The following is a 16537-nucleotide window of genomic DNA, read 5'->3' on the forward strand; positions in this document are numbered from 1 at the left end:
AAAAGTTGCACGAATATGAGGCCAAATGCTTAGATTAATATCCAGAATAAAACATAAAAGATGTGGAATTAAGTGAAGAAACAGCACAGACAGATATGAACAGCATAAAGACATTAAAAAGCTGACATTCTGAGCCAATAAAATCACTGTGAACATCAGTCAAATACCCAAAGATGAAACATGGACTTCTTGTCCATTCATCAAAAATACAGACAGCAACTCGATGGAGAAAATGACAAATATTAAAAGTGTTAGAAATGCAAATGAATCACAGAACCTAAAGTTTGATGAACAGATACTGTAAGTGAATTTGCAAGGAAACGTTTCAAAAAATGACATATAAATATTGTCTTTTGGAGCAGTTGCTGGGCAGAGTGTGAATATTGCACAGTGCTGCCTGCTTAGCAACTTTGTTGCTCGTTTAGTGAGTATTTGGAAGCATTTAGCGGAAGGGGCAAGGAACAAATCTGGTTCGTTTTCCTGCATTTTTGGAGACACATAATGCGTCTCTGTAGTCTTGATCTGTTAAGAGTTTATTTAGTTTTACATATTGTGAGTTCTGGAGGGTTTAAAAAAATCTAAAGGAGGCTTCAGAAATCCTAACAAAGAACCAAAGCGTGAACAAATGTTCTGAAAAACATTCGGATGCGGTTTTAAACATAAAGTGCTTTTTAAAACTCTCCTCTGTAACGCTATCTATCACTCCTACGTTACTGCACAATTAAGTCCAACCTCCCCCATTTCTGACACTAAACAGGCATTTTATTCGGTCCATTTCCACCTCCTCCCTGGCTCCCTCTCTGCCGTCTGATTGACACGTAGCGTCAGAGTCGGAGCGCAGGTTTAATTTTCAATTACGGATTGTCAGAGCTCAGGAAACTTCAGAAGAGCCCTAATGATGCGAGGCGTTGAGAGAGACAGAGGGTGAAGTTAAGAAAGTCTTTTCCCCGGGGAGTAGGCTGACTTTGTGTGGAAGCTGTTCTCTAAAAAGTTCATGATGAGTTTATGGTGGAACTGCTAAAATGTGAAGTAAGGGAAGTCGAGTGAGTTTATTTCTAAATGTATTTTTCCACAGTGTTGCATTACAGCGTGAAGAAAGTGGGACTGAAACGATTGATCGTGATGAATCGATTAGTGAATTAATCAGCAATTAATTTAGTCGCATATTAATTAACTGGAGGATACAGTCATTAAGCTAGAACTGTGCAAATGATTTACACATTTTGCATAATAGAAAACCTTCTTTTTATTTAAATATGTAACTCAAAACTCGTCAAGTTTCCTTATTTTAGCTCTACCAGGTTCAAATTCTGTTGAAAAAAAAAGCTCCTATTAAGCACCTTTTGCTGTTCAGTTATTAATAGTCAGCAAATCTTCCCTACCCCACACTGATGCTCAGTTAAGCAAAAAGGTCTGAGGTTTTCACATGTTGATGTCAGAAGGATTTTTTTAAAACTCCAGATTCATCCTGCAGTACAAATGACCAAGCCCTCACTAAAGGGATGCTGTGTTACTGCATTTTAAGCAACAAAATGTTTATTTTCTTATTTTAGAAAGGAATTGAATCACTGATTTCAATCTTTTAATGTATTTCTAATATTAAATAAAGAATCTTAAGTGATTAAATGAAAAGAATCTGCATTATGTGGGAGATTTTTTTCATCCGACTGATGGATTAATCGATTAATCGGATAACTTGCCATCCTTAAAGAAAGTAGAAATGCAGCGGTCAATTTAGAATCTGAAACTTTTAATTTGACCAGCCCTTACTGGGTTAGAAACTCAAACATCAGACCCATTCCCCATCTTCAGTGCCATCAGAGAGCGCTAACAGCAACACTCTTCAGTGTGGTTGCGGTTACTCAGGAAAGATGACCCCAGATTGGCTGTTTTCAGTGTTACTGAAAACAATTCATACACATAAAATGTGTAAAATGCTATTTAAATGCTTGATGCTGCAGGAGATAACAGGCAGGTTGAACTGTTAAAATAATATTTTCACTTGTAATTAATATAACATGCAGAGAAATATGGGACTTTAGGTCAGGATCTACATTCTCTACTGATTATACATAGACACTTCTGTATACAGTTAGGAATGCTATCTATGCTAATGTTTAAAGTGTCACTCTGTAACAGTTTGTTTCTTTTTATTCAGAACAGTAAAATGTAGTCTTTCAATTCTCAGCTTTTCTGTTCTGTCACACACACAGTGTGACGTTGCCTCTGCTCCTGCTGACCCCAAACGCAGCAAAGCTACAATTCCTTTTGAATTCTTTTATTGACAAATCTTAAAGAGAATTGGCTACAATCAATATTGGCAGAGCAGGGGGTTACAACAATCGTAAATCTGAAATTGATAAAAACAAAAACATTCTGATCGGAGCCTCTCTAAAAACAAGAAGGGAATCTGAGATGATCAGCAGCAGCAGAACTGAGACAGACAGCCTTGGATGCAAACACGCCTGCAGAGAGTCAGACACAGAGATCACAAGGGAGCTGGCATAAAGTGAAGGACACATATAGTGGCATAAATGCACTGGAAAGAAAAAAGATAGAAGCAAATGGCTCAGTTCAAGCAGAGTTGTTTCCCAGGAGCCTTGGCCTGAAGGAAAAGTTTAACGTTGTACATTTTGTCTCAGATTAGAAGAAGTCAAAACAGAAAGAGGGCTGGAGATGCATACAACACAAGAATAATAGAGCATAGAGTGCAAAATGCCTCTAAAGCTGCTCAAAACATAAAATATCACCTTTATGCATGACTCAGCAACATGATGCTGTTATTAAAAACCTGAGTGTGCAGGTTATATGCAGAAACCTGCCTATGCATTATTTTTTTTACTAAGCCAGTTCATTTGTGACATTATCAGGACAGTTTTATCCTTTATGTCAGCATAAACCGGAAAACTCTGAAATCAGATCGAGTGGATTTAGTGCTGCTTGAAACTTTGCAAACCCGTTAGAGGGAACATTAGAGGTTTCCAGTCATCTAATTTATGTAACCAGAATGATGGAGAATAAATAATATCACTGCTCACACATGTAGTAGCATGAAGTGAAAAGATAAAAGCAGTTAGCAACAAACAAAATATAAAAAAATACTTACGGTAAAGTTGTGTCAATGTTCCGACTAGCTGAGTGAATGTGCAAGTTGGCGATTCCAGTGCAGATAAACTGACTGATGGAGGTCTGGAAGTGGATTTCTTCGGTTCAAAACAAAGCAAAATGGATCACAATGAGTAGCTAATGCCCTAAGCAGGTTAGAACAGATGAGGCATCTCGAAAAAATATGTGTATATTTAGGATATGATCCGCTTTATCTCTGTAAAAAAGACTTGTCTTATATTCTTGAGGATTTACCCGGTGTTGAGATGATCCACTTAACTGTCAATTTAAACAATATGAACGTTACCTGTTATAAAGTGGTGCTGCAAACTCTGGCATTGTTAGTTTCCGCACCGCCTGTTTTTACCCATCGATTGTTGATCCACTTTTCTCCTCTTTTTTGGTAATTTAAAAAAAAATTAACTTCCTTGTGACCAACTACCTTCGAAACATGAAAATAATGTTAGTCTTTCTCTCTATTAGAACGGGTGGAACAACCGTACAGGACTCAAACTTTAGGCATTTTGACGCTGGATCAACAGAAATAAATGGGCTGCATTTACTTTAGTGGAGCTAGCATTGCTGAAACAGTAGCCTCGATTTGTATTCCCTAGAAAATGTCATCATCTTTACTCAGAAACGACCAAAACGCCGCCAGCGTCTACAAACAAGAATGACAAGAATGAACAAACTAATCCAGGATACAAAAATAACCATAAAATAACTGCATTTCAACTTGAAAAGACTGACACAGAGAGAAAGTAGGTATTAAAAAGTTTATTTGAATTTAACAAGTAAAACTCTCTGGTGGTCGAACCCTGTCAGATAGAAGGAGGCGTGCATTGAGGTGATAGACGGTGCAGGCGAGATGAAGAGTCTTCCATTTGAATTTACGCCAATCCTTGTTATTTCCATTCTAAGTAACTTTTTTAAATAGTATTATAAAAGAATAACCAACTGTATAAAAGTGAACTTTCTAATGAAGTTGCTTGTTGAACATGGTTCTGCTATCGGCCAGCTTGGATGAAATGACTTGGCTTGTGGTTCAGAAAACACCAAGAGATCTGCTGTGAATACATAAGAAGAGGATATATTTCAGTCTGGATACTTGAAATACTGTCAATGTTGCCATCTGAGTTTAAAGTCTGGTAGATCTCAGTTCAGCCGACATGTCGATACAACCACTGGCAGCCCCCACTGTCTCCAGTCTTGCAATTAAGAATCCATCTGGAGACACTCACTTGTGTCTGGATTGAAAATGTTCCTAACAGTGTCTTACCGTTACAGTTGTTCAGACTGATGTTGCATAGGATCCTGGGTGATACCAGGCATGGCTTTCTTCCTTCTTTTCTCAACTTTGTGCTCCTTTCTAATGGCAGCAGATGACAGCTCCTCTCCCCCTCTGTCGGCTTTTTTTTGTTTTCATTGGAAGAAGCAGAAGAAAAAGCAGGTAAACAACATGGGAGAGTCATTGTGCTTGTTGCAGCAACAGGAGGAGGAAACATTGGCAAATAAACAGAGGCACACAGTGGACTGGATTGTTCAGCAGGCACGGTTCTGCTGTCACACACTTTATTTTTGGTATAAGATAGAAGTCAAACGGCTCAAGTCCAAGTGAGGTCATGAATCGGATTGAGTGTAAAGTCGTTTAATCTCTATTCTAAGTGATGTAACTCGAGTCCACACTTCTCTAGTTTGTTTGCCTAGAAAGTTCGGTTTGTTTTTGGAGGAGTTCATATGTAATCGAACTTTGATGCGGACCAAAAAAGTGAAATCTGGTATGCTTGAAAACATCACTCTTGGTTCTGTTGAAGTAGAGTGGTGTGAATGCATATGTGAATGCCACGCGGACTAGAGACCACTCTGTGAACTGTAGCGCAGGGGATTTTGGGTATACAACCAAAACAAATGTGAGAGTCTACCGCTAGCAGTAGAAATATCTTGTGGTCTTTTACCAAGGACAAAAGAGAAATCCTATAACCGCTAAAATCTGACGGTACACCCGGTTTTGCTTACATTCCGTTGCATTCGTGTCTTCTTCAGAGGTTTTTGTGTCGTTTCCTTTAGTGGTTCTTGGCGCAGCGCCCCCACAGGCGAGGAGCTAAACAGCTTAGTCAAAGGTTTCAGTTTGTTTGACAGCGCAGTGTGAAAGCTGAAAATATAATGGATGTTGCAATTTTGGTCCCCAATCAAGCCGAGTCCACTGGACAATCATGTGTGAAGACACCGTAAGAGAAGAGAAACTGCACATCAGCCTTGGAACCCCTTCCCATGAAACTTCCCTTGCCTGACAGCTCCTCTGTGGAAGTAGCCACACGTATTACTGAAACTCCTCAGCTTCTCTTTGTTCCTGCAGAAAGCCGTCCCGGTCAGACACATGGCTGGACGCGTTCCAAGTCTGCGTTCTGTTCAGCGGCTCCACTCTGCACAGAGGTGGTGCTGCATTGTTGGGCTTTCAGAGTACATTAATAACGAGCTTTGGGTTAACCGTCAACCCATTCGGCACATTTATAATTCATACAAGAGAAGCTGGCTGTGCTGCTTTTCCATTTCCAACTATGAACATCGGATGTTGAATCAATAATCGAGCTACTTTCTGAACATAACCATCAACCACTGTGACTCATTATGAAACAGCGAGCCTCTGTCATTTCCCAATGCTGATAAGCCGTACATATTAAGCACCATTATTCTGTGAAACATACTCTGTTAATTCATACTATGACATTTTCAATCTTTCTAGATTACAAGACACATTTCTATTGCCTCATTTCCTGCTATGGTTTTGGAGGCAAAAGACTTAAATGCCCTAATATATGTGGAGTGGAGTATGAATAGAAAGGAACGGCCTGAAGAGACCAGTCAGAAAGGTAATGGTTCAGTGTCATTTAGGTTCTCGTTGTATGAGTCCTTCAGGCCTCTTGCGGAGATGAAGATGGAGTGGATGTGGGAGGGCATCAGTGGTTTGCAGATTGCTGATTTATGCAAAGAGTCATGCAAATTTGGTTTGCATGAGCAACTGGTGGCAACAGAACAATGCTGCATCTAAAGTGTCCCCTGAGCTGCAGGTGCAGGACCGTGTATAATAAAGTAGAGAAAAAGAAAAAGAGGAAAACTTTGGGTTTTATATTCTATCTGACTCTGTCGTCACGTAGTTCCACATAAACCAAACACACAAGTCAACTGGAAACGCGAAAAGCAACGAGTGGGGGGAATCATAATTGCCTGATGAATACAAACAAATTTAAAACTTTGTTTCTAAAAATTTAATAAATGGAAACTTATAAAATAATTAGTACATCATGGGAAATACCTTATTTTAAGATAAATCACAGTCACACTACATTACATTTTTTACCCCTGAAAAGGTCTCATTTTAATTTTAAATTATGATGTTTGTTTGCACAACATTTCAAATGTTTTAATGGATATACATATTTTAATTTTTTTTTAATTTAGCCTGCTTGAAATCCTTATATGTCAGTGACCCTTTCCCCATGTTATAAGTGAAATAATCTACCAATAGAAGTAGTACTTTTTAAAAATCCATATTAAGGAATTATTTACTAAAAAAAACTTGTTTAAAAAAATTTTATACTCTGTTGTTTGTCCTCTTTGCCTGTCAAATTGGTTATTTTGTAGATCAATACCTGTCTGCATTGTTTGTTTTGAATGCACTAATTGGTGAATGAAAAAAAGGTGAGTAAATAGACAAAAAAAAATCATTACTCATTTTTCACAACAAAACTCTCGTTTGAAGAAACAAGTTTTGTGGTAGATTGAAAACCAAAAATCAAAATCCGTGATTCATTTTGAATCTAACTGTAGATAAAACATAATCTTTCTATAAACACTCTGACACATTTGAAAACACAGATATATTCCCATGACCTAACAAGCCAACCTGACTCTTCATTTCTCTATTTTGGGTTCGATTCAGTTTATTCCCACCTCAGGGCTGCCCATCATGCTCAATAAGCCGCTCCTGTCAGAAGCACTTTGCAGACTTGCTGTAAAACTGGCGCTCCCTGAACCTCTACCCCGGAGCAAAACAAGCCGTTTCCAAACGATTGGCCTCATGACAGAGGAGCAAACTCTGAGGATGGCTCTGGGTCTGGTGGCTCTGGGTCCGGAGGAGCAGGTTTCTGTCTTCATTTGTTGTGATGATGTGTGGAGCCTCATTAAATCTGCTCGCCCAGCCCTCCGCTGCCTCAGGTTAACACTCAGTTCCTCAGCCCTTTTGCTGATCTAATCTGGATTGTGGTATGACTTATAAAGATTATAGCGGTTGGCTTTCATAGAAAAGAAGTCCTCCGAAACGTTTAATTAGATTCTAAGGGATCCTTTTTGAGCATGTAATCAGCGATAGATGCCAGCAGTGAGATTCAGCGAGAGCATTTGAGGAAGAGGAAGTTAGGGATTAACATTTCTCTTTTAAAACCTTGCAGAGGCAGACAATCAAACTTTGAGAGAAAATTCACCTTTTTTTACAAATGTTTTGGAAGATCACAGGTAATATTTCCACTCAGAAAGACAAATAACTCATTTTGTTATTCATGAACAAAATAGCCCTGGCTCTGCCTTTAAATATATATCAGATATATATGAGGGAAAACCATTTTTAAAAAGAGGCTGGTTCTGGTTTGTGTTGTTACTGTGATTTTGTGCCATTTATTCTTTTACTTCTTACTTTTTCTTTTTTTAATATTGCTTTTGGGCCTGAAACTTAAAGCTTTAATCGACCTTTTCTTTTAGCTTAACAATATACTATGAAGTTATTCCCTCATCAAAGACATATTTGGAGTGTTGCTTTGATTCTTTCATGCATGTTCATGCATGGCAACCATTCAGCTGTGTACAATGCCTGGGTGGACCTAGCCCCGCCTTCGAGGACCTAGCTCCTCCTCTGAGCTGCAGCTTCCAAGCTTCTGTCTCAACGAGGCAATCGGACAATCTCCTGCGATTCCCCCACTCAGCTCCTTCAAACTAGCCACCAGCAACTAGCAAACACCTGGTGGAGCTGAGCATCTGCTGAGCTCATTATACAATTTATTTCTCACTGCAACACTGGTAAAAATGTTGTTAATAGAGGAGCTATGTTGCAATGATTTCCTGACAAAGAACTCAATTTGTGTGTCCATGAAAAAAATACTCCTGGCACTCCCTTTAAATATATATTGGGGGAAAATCAGTTTTAAAGAGCTGGTTTGGGATTTTGTGCAGTTAATTCTTCTATTTCGTATTTTTTTCCCCAAGTTTCTTTTGTGCCTTGCCTAAAGCTTTTTTTACAACTTGAAACAAAATTCCCATCCTTTTTTTTCCTCCAGGGATCAGATAAGGATATGGTTCCCAGATCTACATGTCATTATAAACTTACATTGCTTGCCTTATCCTTGTGAAATGCCTACGTCATTTCAGAAAAACTGCATGTACACAAGTTATTGTTAATCACAGAAAAAAGTCTGCATCAAATAATAGATTGTGCGTCAGTGTAATTCTAAAATATGCATAAACCCCTGCTGCACAAGATTAAACATTGAGCATCCAGTGTGCAAGCGATATTTGTTAAACGCAGCAGCTGAGGCTCTTTTGTTTTCACATTTGTCTCGGTGTGCGACAGCGAGGTCGAAGCGATGAAGTGCATTTCCTGCGGTATGTTCAACAGAACAGGCCGTCAATGCAGTAAAAGGGAAAAGCAACACATTTAATTAAAGCCAAGTGAGTTCAAAGCGCAGCACGGCGTCTGCATGCTGCGCTTTGAGGCATTGTTGCAATTAAAGCGCAGAAAACATGCTTTTTGGATGTAAAAAGAAAACTCATCATGCCTCAGCGTCTTCTTAAAACAAAACTTTGCTCTTCTTTTTTCTGTCGAGAAAGAAACGTAGTCTGATTACTCACTTTCCTGTCACAGCATTGGGGGGAAGTCAGACATTCAGAGTCTGAAATATACATGTCAGCTGATGAGTCAGACTACTAAGTCTTACATAAGTTAAGATCAAATGGTTTTTCAAAATAGCACATAAGTTAAAGGCATCTCCTCGTCCTTCTGAGGTTGGTCCAACTTAAAAAAAAAAACTTTTTATGGTCTCACATTAAGAAACATAATAAGAGACAATGCGTCATTGTTGAATGAACACAAATCACAAAAAAAAAAGTAAAAAAACTACGTACAACCCATAAATCAGAAACTTATGGAATGGCGGCAACAACAAAAGCACAAATCATCACTCTATCATCGGATGATCGTGTTTGGCGATTAGTAAAGGATGTTTGCACTGACATTCTGGGTTTTAATTTTCTGTGGATTGTGGGTAAACATGTCAGCTTTCAGTCTGGTTGTAAAGTTCTTTGTCTCACAAAAAACACAAAGAAGTTGAATGATATGGTTTTAGCTCCATATTCTGCCATTCTGCAGGATTTTTGACCTCATGGTTGCTTTTTATACTGTAGACCACAATATTCTGATTGCCCATCTGAGGCAATATGGACATTCTAAGCTCGTCAATGGGGCAATTTAGATCTTAACGGTTTAAGAGAAGCTTTAACCCTCTCATGGCCTTAGCACAACGCTCAGGAGGAGCGCATCAGATGTCACGGTCGGACAGCGGGGAATGTCCCATCAGAACATCATTCATTGTAAAAGCACATGCTGGGTCAATGTGACCCCTTTGGTTGAGACCGTGAGAGGGTTACTGCTTTGTTGCTTTCTTTACTTCTGTATCCTGTTTTGCCCTCATCTCTGGTGGAGTTCCCCAAGGATCCGTTCTTGGACCAGTGATGCTTTTTATTTAAATATTTGTTCCTTAGGTTTTGGGTTTAGAGATTAGCAATAGCAAACATTTTAAGGGATTTTTATTTTTTTTTTTTTAAATGAGTTTGTTTAAAGAAAAATATTTGCTTTGTTTTTTTATTATTATTATTATTATTATTATTATTATTATTATTATTATTATTATTATTATTATTATTATTATTATTATTATTATTATTATTATTATTATTATTCCACAGACGCGATCTTTGTTGCTGAATGGGTGACGAGCCTCCAGTCGCTTCATACACTCGACGCATTGTGCAGGACAGGGTCCCCCAGCCGGGTCGCAGGGATGTACCAGGAGGTGGCCTTCTTGGCAGGCAACACTGACCACCAGTTTACCCCTTTCCGTTTTAACCGCGTGGAAAATCCACAGGAAGTCACATCCAAGAAGGGCTTGTTCTACAAGAGAGCCCAGGTTCTGCTACAGTCTCAGCCGAATCAGCAGGACGGAGACGAGGCGGGCCTGGCCGACAGGGCGGCCATTATCAACGTGGGGGGGATCAAGTATCACATCCCCTGGTCCACGCTGGATGAGTTCCCGCTGACCCGACTGGGCAAGCTGCGCAGCTGCAGCAACGAGGCCGAGATCATGGACGTGTGTGACGACTACGACGTCAGCCGCAACGAGTACTTTTTCGACCGCAACCCGTCGGCCTTCCGCATCATAGTGACCTTCCTGGCGGCGGGGAAGCTGAGGCTGCTGAGGGAGATGTGTGCCCTTTCCTTCCAGGAGGAGCTGCTCTACTGGGGTCTGGAGGATGACAACCTGGAGTGGTGCTGCCTCCGCAAGCTGCGCCTCAGGCAGGAGGAGTACAAGGAGCTGCAAAGACTGGAGGAGGAGGAGGCCGAACTCACCGCCCCGCAGTCCTGTGAGGAGAGCCAGCAGCCTCCGGGAGGGCCGGAGGAGACCCTCTCGGGGGGCTGCATGCGAAGGCTCAGGGACATGGTGGAGAACCCGCACTCGGGCCTGCCCGGCAAGATCTTCGCTTGCCTGTCTGTGCTGTTTGTAGCCATCACCGCGGTGACGCTGTGCGTCAGCACCATGCCGGACCTCAGAGAGGAGGAGGAGAGGGTGAGTTCTCTTCCACACCTAGTTTTACCACAGATTCTAGTTCTAAATTAATTTAGCACCTGTGAGACACAACAAGAAAAGAAAAGAACAGGTTCTCTATAGATTTATTCAGACTTGGATCGATGACATTAAACACAGAGCAACTCCTGGAAGAAATATGTTAGAGGCTGAAAATGATTAGAGACTAGGGTAGAGGTTCAGCCATAAACCTATAGAACCATTATTTAAGTGGTGACCCAACCAAAGTTCAGACCTGAATCCAACTGAGAACCTGTTGAAAATTGATGTTCAGAGATGCTACCTGCCTTGAAAGTCCGGTTTGTTTGAGTGGGGGTGGAACAAAAAAAGTGAACTCTGGTCCACCTACAAACATAGGTCTTAGTTTGGTTAACGCAAACTCTGATGCACTTTGATTGAATATGTGAACGCAAAGTTGATCTGCAGGAAAAAGGGACTATAGCGAAGGGCATTCTGGGTAAATCCAACCCAACCAAAGGCTTATCTAATTCTAGAAGGAGAAATGGCTCGTGATCTTATACCAAAGACAAAAGAGGAAATCCTACAACAGCTAAAATCTGATTCTACTCCATTTTGTTAACATTTTTCCTGTAGAAACATCTGAAGCGTCTTCTTCAGATGTTTCATTTCCTTCAGTGGTTTGTGGCGCCACCACAGGCGTGAAGGGGAACAGGTCTTTTAAAACGCTGCCTTTGTTTGACACAGTTCAGTGTGAAAGTGAATCGTAGCAGCTGAGACATAAAAAAGATTTGCTTCTGGAATTGCAACAAAAGTTGACTCATATAGAAACAACTAATAATCATACTTTTCATATTTTCATAACTGTTTTGAAAACCATTTCTCTTCATTTCACTTCACCAACATTCTCCATTTTGTGTCAGCCTATTACATCAAATCCAATTTGAATACTTTTAAGACTGGTCGTGGTGTAACAAAATAAGCAAAACTTCAAAGTATGATTACTTTTATGAGGCGCTCTATGTCACTGAAGTTTTCCTCAGAAGATTTAAGCTTCTTTTACGCTTCCCAGGCATGCAGTTATTTAAAATAACCTTCTTCTTCCCCGAGCCCCTGGCGTTCAAACACAATCTGAGATTTCTCAAATAGAAATTAGATTAGAGCACATTGATTTTCTAATTTCAGTGAAGTATGAAAGCAGACTGTAGTCCCATTTTGTGGATACTCATACTATTTTGCGTCTTATAAATGGCCTCATTTGTGTATTTGAAGATTTAAATACAAAACAGACTTTCAGAGGGAACACCATGATGGCCTTTAAACAGCTCACAGAGGGGAGAGGGAATCCGTTCTCAGGACTCCTTCTGTTTTTTTTTGTTTTTTTCTCATCGCCTTTGGGCTGTGTGTGCAGTAGAGCAGCTACAGCAGGCATTCAGAATATGTTGATGCAGCGGCCCACATACAGAGACTTTCCGGGCTTTATTGTAAATCACTGTGAAATAAACCAAGGCGACGGCTCAGGAACAACAGGCCTACTCACCCTTCACTTGAGTGCCATATTATTGTGCTGCACTTCCTCCTGTTTCTGCAGTCTGTCTTCTGCAGCAACGAAAATTCCAACTTTTTTTGATTTTGCTTTTTCCTCCATACATGAGATTGAGGACAGCAAACACCAGCTATGTTTTCCCCGCAGCTTTAAACGGGAGGTGGAATTGGTTTTGTATGCTGTCTTTGCAAAAAAAAAGCCTCAGATACGTTCCACATGCTGTACATTTTACTTGACCTGCTTTCACAAATAAAAATAATAGAAACTGGGATGAAATACAGAGTGAGCTCATTATAATTATGTAACTGTGTGATTATGAACATTATAACCATGTAAAAGCTTGTTTTTACAAATCCTCCCAAAAGCAGATGACCACTAAAAATGAAGCTATGAGTAAATACTTCTTAATTAATTGCTTTGGGACTTCCACAGTAATGCCCCCATCAAGCTATTACTTCATGTCAATCATGTAAAAAGGTGCACTGCTTGGATGAACAATAAGCCACCACTGTTATGTTGTGGACTTTAACCTTTATCATGAATAACCTAATCTCCAGAGACGCCAGAGGACCCAAATTTGTATGTCTATATATCGTCCATATTTGGCCGTTGCTGTGCCAGTTCACTTCTTTTAAATTCAGTCCATCCATCTTTAGTGGAAATAATTTATGATCATAGTTCACTACCCACACATTCAAAACGAAGTTCTGAGCCTCGACATGCAGTAGGTCTCATTAATTCATCATTATGGGTCTTGATGTCGCTCATCAATTAACATATCAAGGATGTCATTGTGCTGTGTCATCTTTAATTCTCTTCTTTTCTCTTTGCTCACATAAACTGTATGTTGTGCGGCTATCAACCCCCAAAAAAGATACTTTCATTGCAGGCACAGGGAGACATAGAATTTGCTCTTAGACTAAAAAGCAGTTTATTAAGGTCATGTTTGTAATCAGGATCACTTTGACAACGCAATGAGGTTAATGTTCCTCTTAATAACCCTTGAAGGGATTATTAAGACACCAGCAGGGTTTCCCTCAGTGCATTATTATCCTGGCAGACTGCCAGGCTTTACATGCCCCCCTGTTAGGTTAAGCTTCATTTGTTCATTTATTATAAGTAGGTTTTTCTATTCGCCAGTGAAAGTGATGGCAAACAAAAAAGAACGTATTTGGTGGAAAGGTTGATAAAGATTTTGAAGTCTGTACCATCTACAAGCTAACGCCTTCATTGAATAAAGTGACGAGTCATGTATAAAGATAAAGCTAGCTTGCAAAGATATTAGCACGTCGTAAAAGCAACCTTCTGTGTATGACGTTATATACGCAGAAGGTTGGCGTTCAGTGAGACTGATGTGAGCGCATATATCTTTGTGAACAAAGAATAATATATAGCGTGTCCATTTCCATTTCACACACACTCGCTTGGTGTGTGTTCAGGCAAGCTTTTGGTTCTGCGTCTCTCCCAGACTCTTGGTCAGTGAGCTGCACCACCAACCAATCACAGACAGCTCTTTTACATCCAATCAGATAACTAGACAGCCAATCATAACTAGCAAATCAAAATGTTGCACTAAGCGGCAGACATTACTAAACAAAACAGTAAAACACAAGAAAACTTAAAAATAAATTAATTTTGTATCTTAAGAATATGCAAACATAGAGTACTTGAAAATTAGTTGTTTTTAAGCAACACAAAAAAAGAATTCCAACCGCTTTATTTATTAAGTGTAACTTGTTTTTGTACGCAGTGCTAAACCACAACCTGAATTAGTTTTCTAATGAACCATTCAGCTATATTGTATTGTAATATATTTGTATTGTACACAAAACAACCACAGCCCATTCCTTCATTTCTTATTTATTGTACGACAAAGGTTTTAACAATTCCAATTGCAGAAAGGTCTACTCGCTGTAGAAAGAGTGATTTCATAATCTGTTGGTTCCTCTGTGAAGCCTAAAAGGCATCACATCACATTAGGGAAATTTTTTAAAACAATCCTCAGCTGATATTAATCAAAGGTCGGATTCTGCTGGGCTCAGGTTTCATGACCCTCACATCTATCAGACTCGGCTCTTTAATTAGGCCTGAAAGTCAAAGCAGAGCCACATCCACTTGTTGCCGAGTTTGGCTTTCATCTCGCAGAAAGAGAAGCATTGCAACCTCGAGTTTTTGTTCCGACTCACTACTCGTGTTGCGATTGCCCATGACAAGAAGAGCAAAAAGGCACATTAAAGCTTGGAATGTCTCATTCCTGAGACTTTTCATGTTCCGCCTCGACCCAGGAGGCTTCAGCAAGCCTCGGAGATCGGGCTACAGGGTGTACATGTGTCGTGCTAATTCATCTTTTGATTGGCATCAGTGGACTGGAGTATTATCACAGCAGAGCCCTGCAGTTCCTCCCTCTGTCAAAGTTATGGTTTTCATCAGCGAGCTTGAATAGTGTTAGCTTCAAAAAATGAGAAATCAATGAAAACGAGGGAGGAAATAAAAATACAGTGATGAAGATGTTTTCTGTTTTACCTACAGCTAAACATTACCTCTCCCAATATGGCAGCAACAATCCATCCAAAGATAGCAATATTTAATTTGGAAAATCCATATTTCAAGTGCAAAGATAGCTAGACTTGTTTCACTGAAGTGCCAATTAGCCGCCCAAAGATTGGTGAGAGCTCCGGATCTTCTGCTGTGTGATTTATGGCAGCAGGTCATTAGGACTGAAAACCAGAGGTGGAAATCAAACCAAAAAGGAAAGTGTTAGTAGAATAATGAGGTGGCTTTCTTTTCACGTATTTGTACCTGCTAAATACACTAGAAAATATTGAAATCGCAAACCTTCAACTCATTAATCGGGTTATGCCACGTTTGTTTTAACATCCTTAAGGCTTTCTGTTACATTCTTCCTAGAAAAGGCTGTGATGTTGTATAGTGTTTTAAGGCTTTTGATGAATGTTTTATAATACTCTCTTAGACTAAAAACGAAATTAGTAACTGTTTTTTTTTTAGCAAATAAAGAACAATAGCTACATAGATAAGCACTGAAAAAAAGAAAGTCATACAGTGATAGTACACTTACACTCATCAACATCTAGTCATTCTTGTTCTTTGTCCTGCTGCCATTAAAGTATTCACCTGCCAGCTGCTTCCTGTTTATGTTCGCTGTGTTTCTATGTAGAGACGTTTCCTTCTGCTCTTCACTTTGCAAGGTCTGTAAATCCAACAACATATACTTGTCAATTAAATCAACTTTCTTTCACTTTCACCAAAACATATGCAGGTAATTGTTAGAACACTGTTGAGCTTTAGAGCAGTGGCAAATTATAGCGTCAACATAGAAGAAGAGTTGCTGGGAAATAGTCCAGTAGACTCAGTTCAATTTGGGATCAAAATTCTAACATTTGTTACATTTCATCCACTGCATTTTGCTTTCACATTGCTCTGTTTCAAACGAAGCAAACCTTTTGAATAACCTGGTTACCCCCTTTGTCTGAGAGGGGGTAACCAGGTTATTCAAGAACCGTTAAAGGAAACAACACAAAGACACCAAGCTTCTCTTTTGTCTTTGATAAAACACAATGAGGCATTTCTCCCACTAGCGCGAGACATGGATGTTTGTTTTGGTTGTATTTACCCAGAATGCCCTATGCTGTAGTCCACTTTCTGCTTTAGGAGCGGTCTCCAGTCCTCTCTGGGTTTGCATATGGATTTAAACCGCACCAGAGTTCACTTCAATCAAACCCAATTCTACGTTTTTAGGTGGACCAGAGTTTTTAAAAAAAATTCAAATTAGAGTTTGATTGTGCGTTCACACCTCCCCAAACAAACCGGACTTTCTAGACAAATTAACTAAATTAAAGTGGATTAAACAGGGCTGGTTTGAATGCTCCCATAGTTAGTACAGTCACTTAATTAAACTTAAGAATGTGAGCAATCATACTTAACAATAGAAATGACAGCAAAAGAGGAATTGAGCATGTATTAAGTGCACAAAAACAAACTTGTTCAAACTTATTTCCATGTG

General features: G+C 39.6%; 1 protein-coding gene across 1 annotated transcript in view; it reads left to right on the forward strand.

Moving 5' to 3' along the window:
- The window catches only part of kcng2 (potassium voltage-gated channel, subfamily G, member 2), a 43409-nt gene that overhangs the window by 1439 nt on the left and 25433 nt on the right, over window positions 1-16537 (forward strand). The window contains exon 2 of the mRNA XM_008421380.3: window positions 10117-10994. Within this exon, the coding sequence (XP_008419602.1) occupies window positions 10212-10994 (783 nt within the window). The 5' untranslated portion in view covers window positions 10117-10211. The remainder of the gene's footprint in view (window positions 1-10116; window positions 10995-16537) is intronic.

This window comes from Poecilia reticulata, chromosome 11, assembly GCF_904066995.2.
Source record: "Poecilia reticulata chromosome 11, P_reticulata-male-v2, whole genome shotgun sequence".
Taxonomy (NCBI): domain Eukaryota; kingdom Metazoa; phylum Chordata; class Actinopteri; order Cyprinodontiformes; family Poeciliidae; genus Poecilia; species Poecilia reticulata.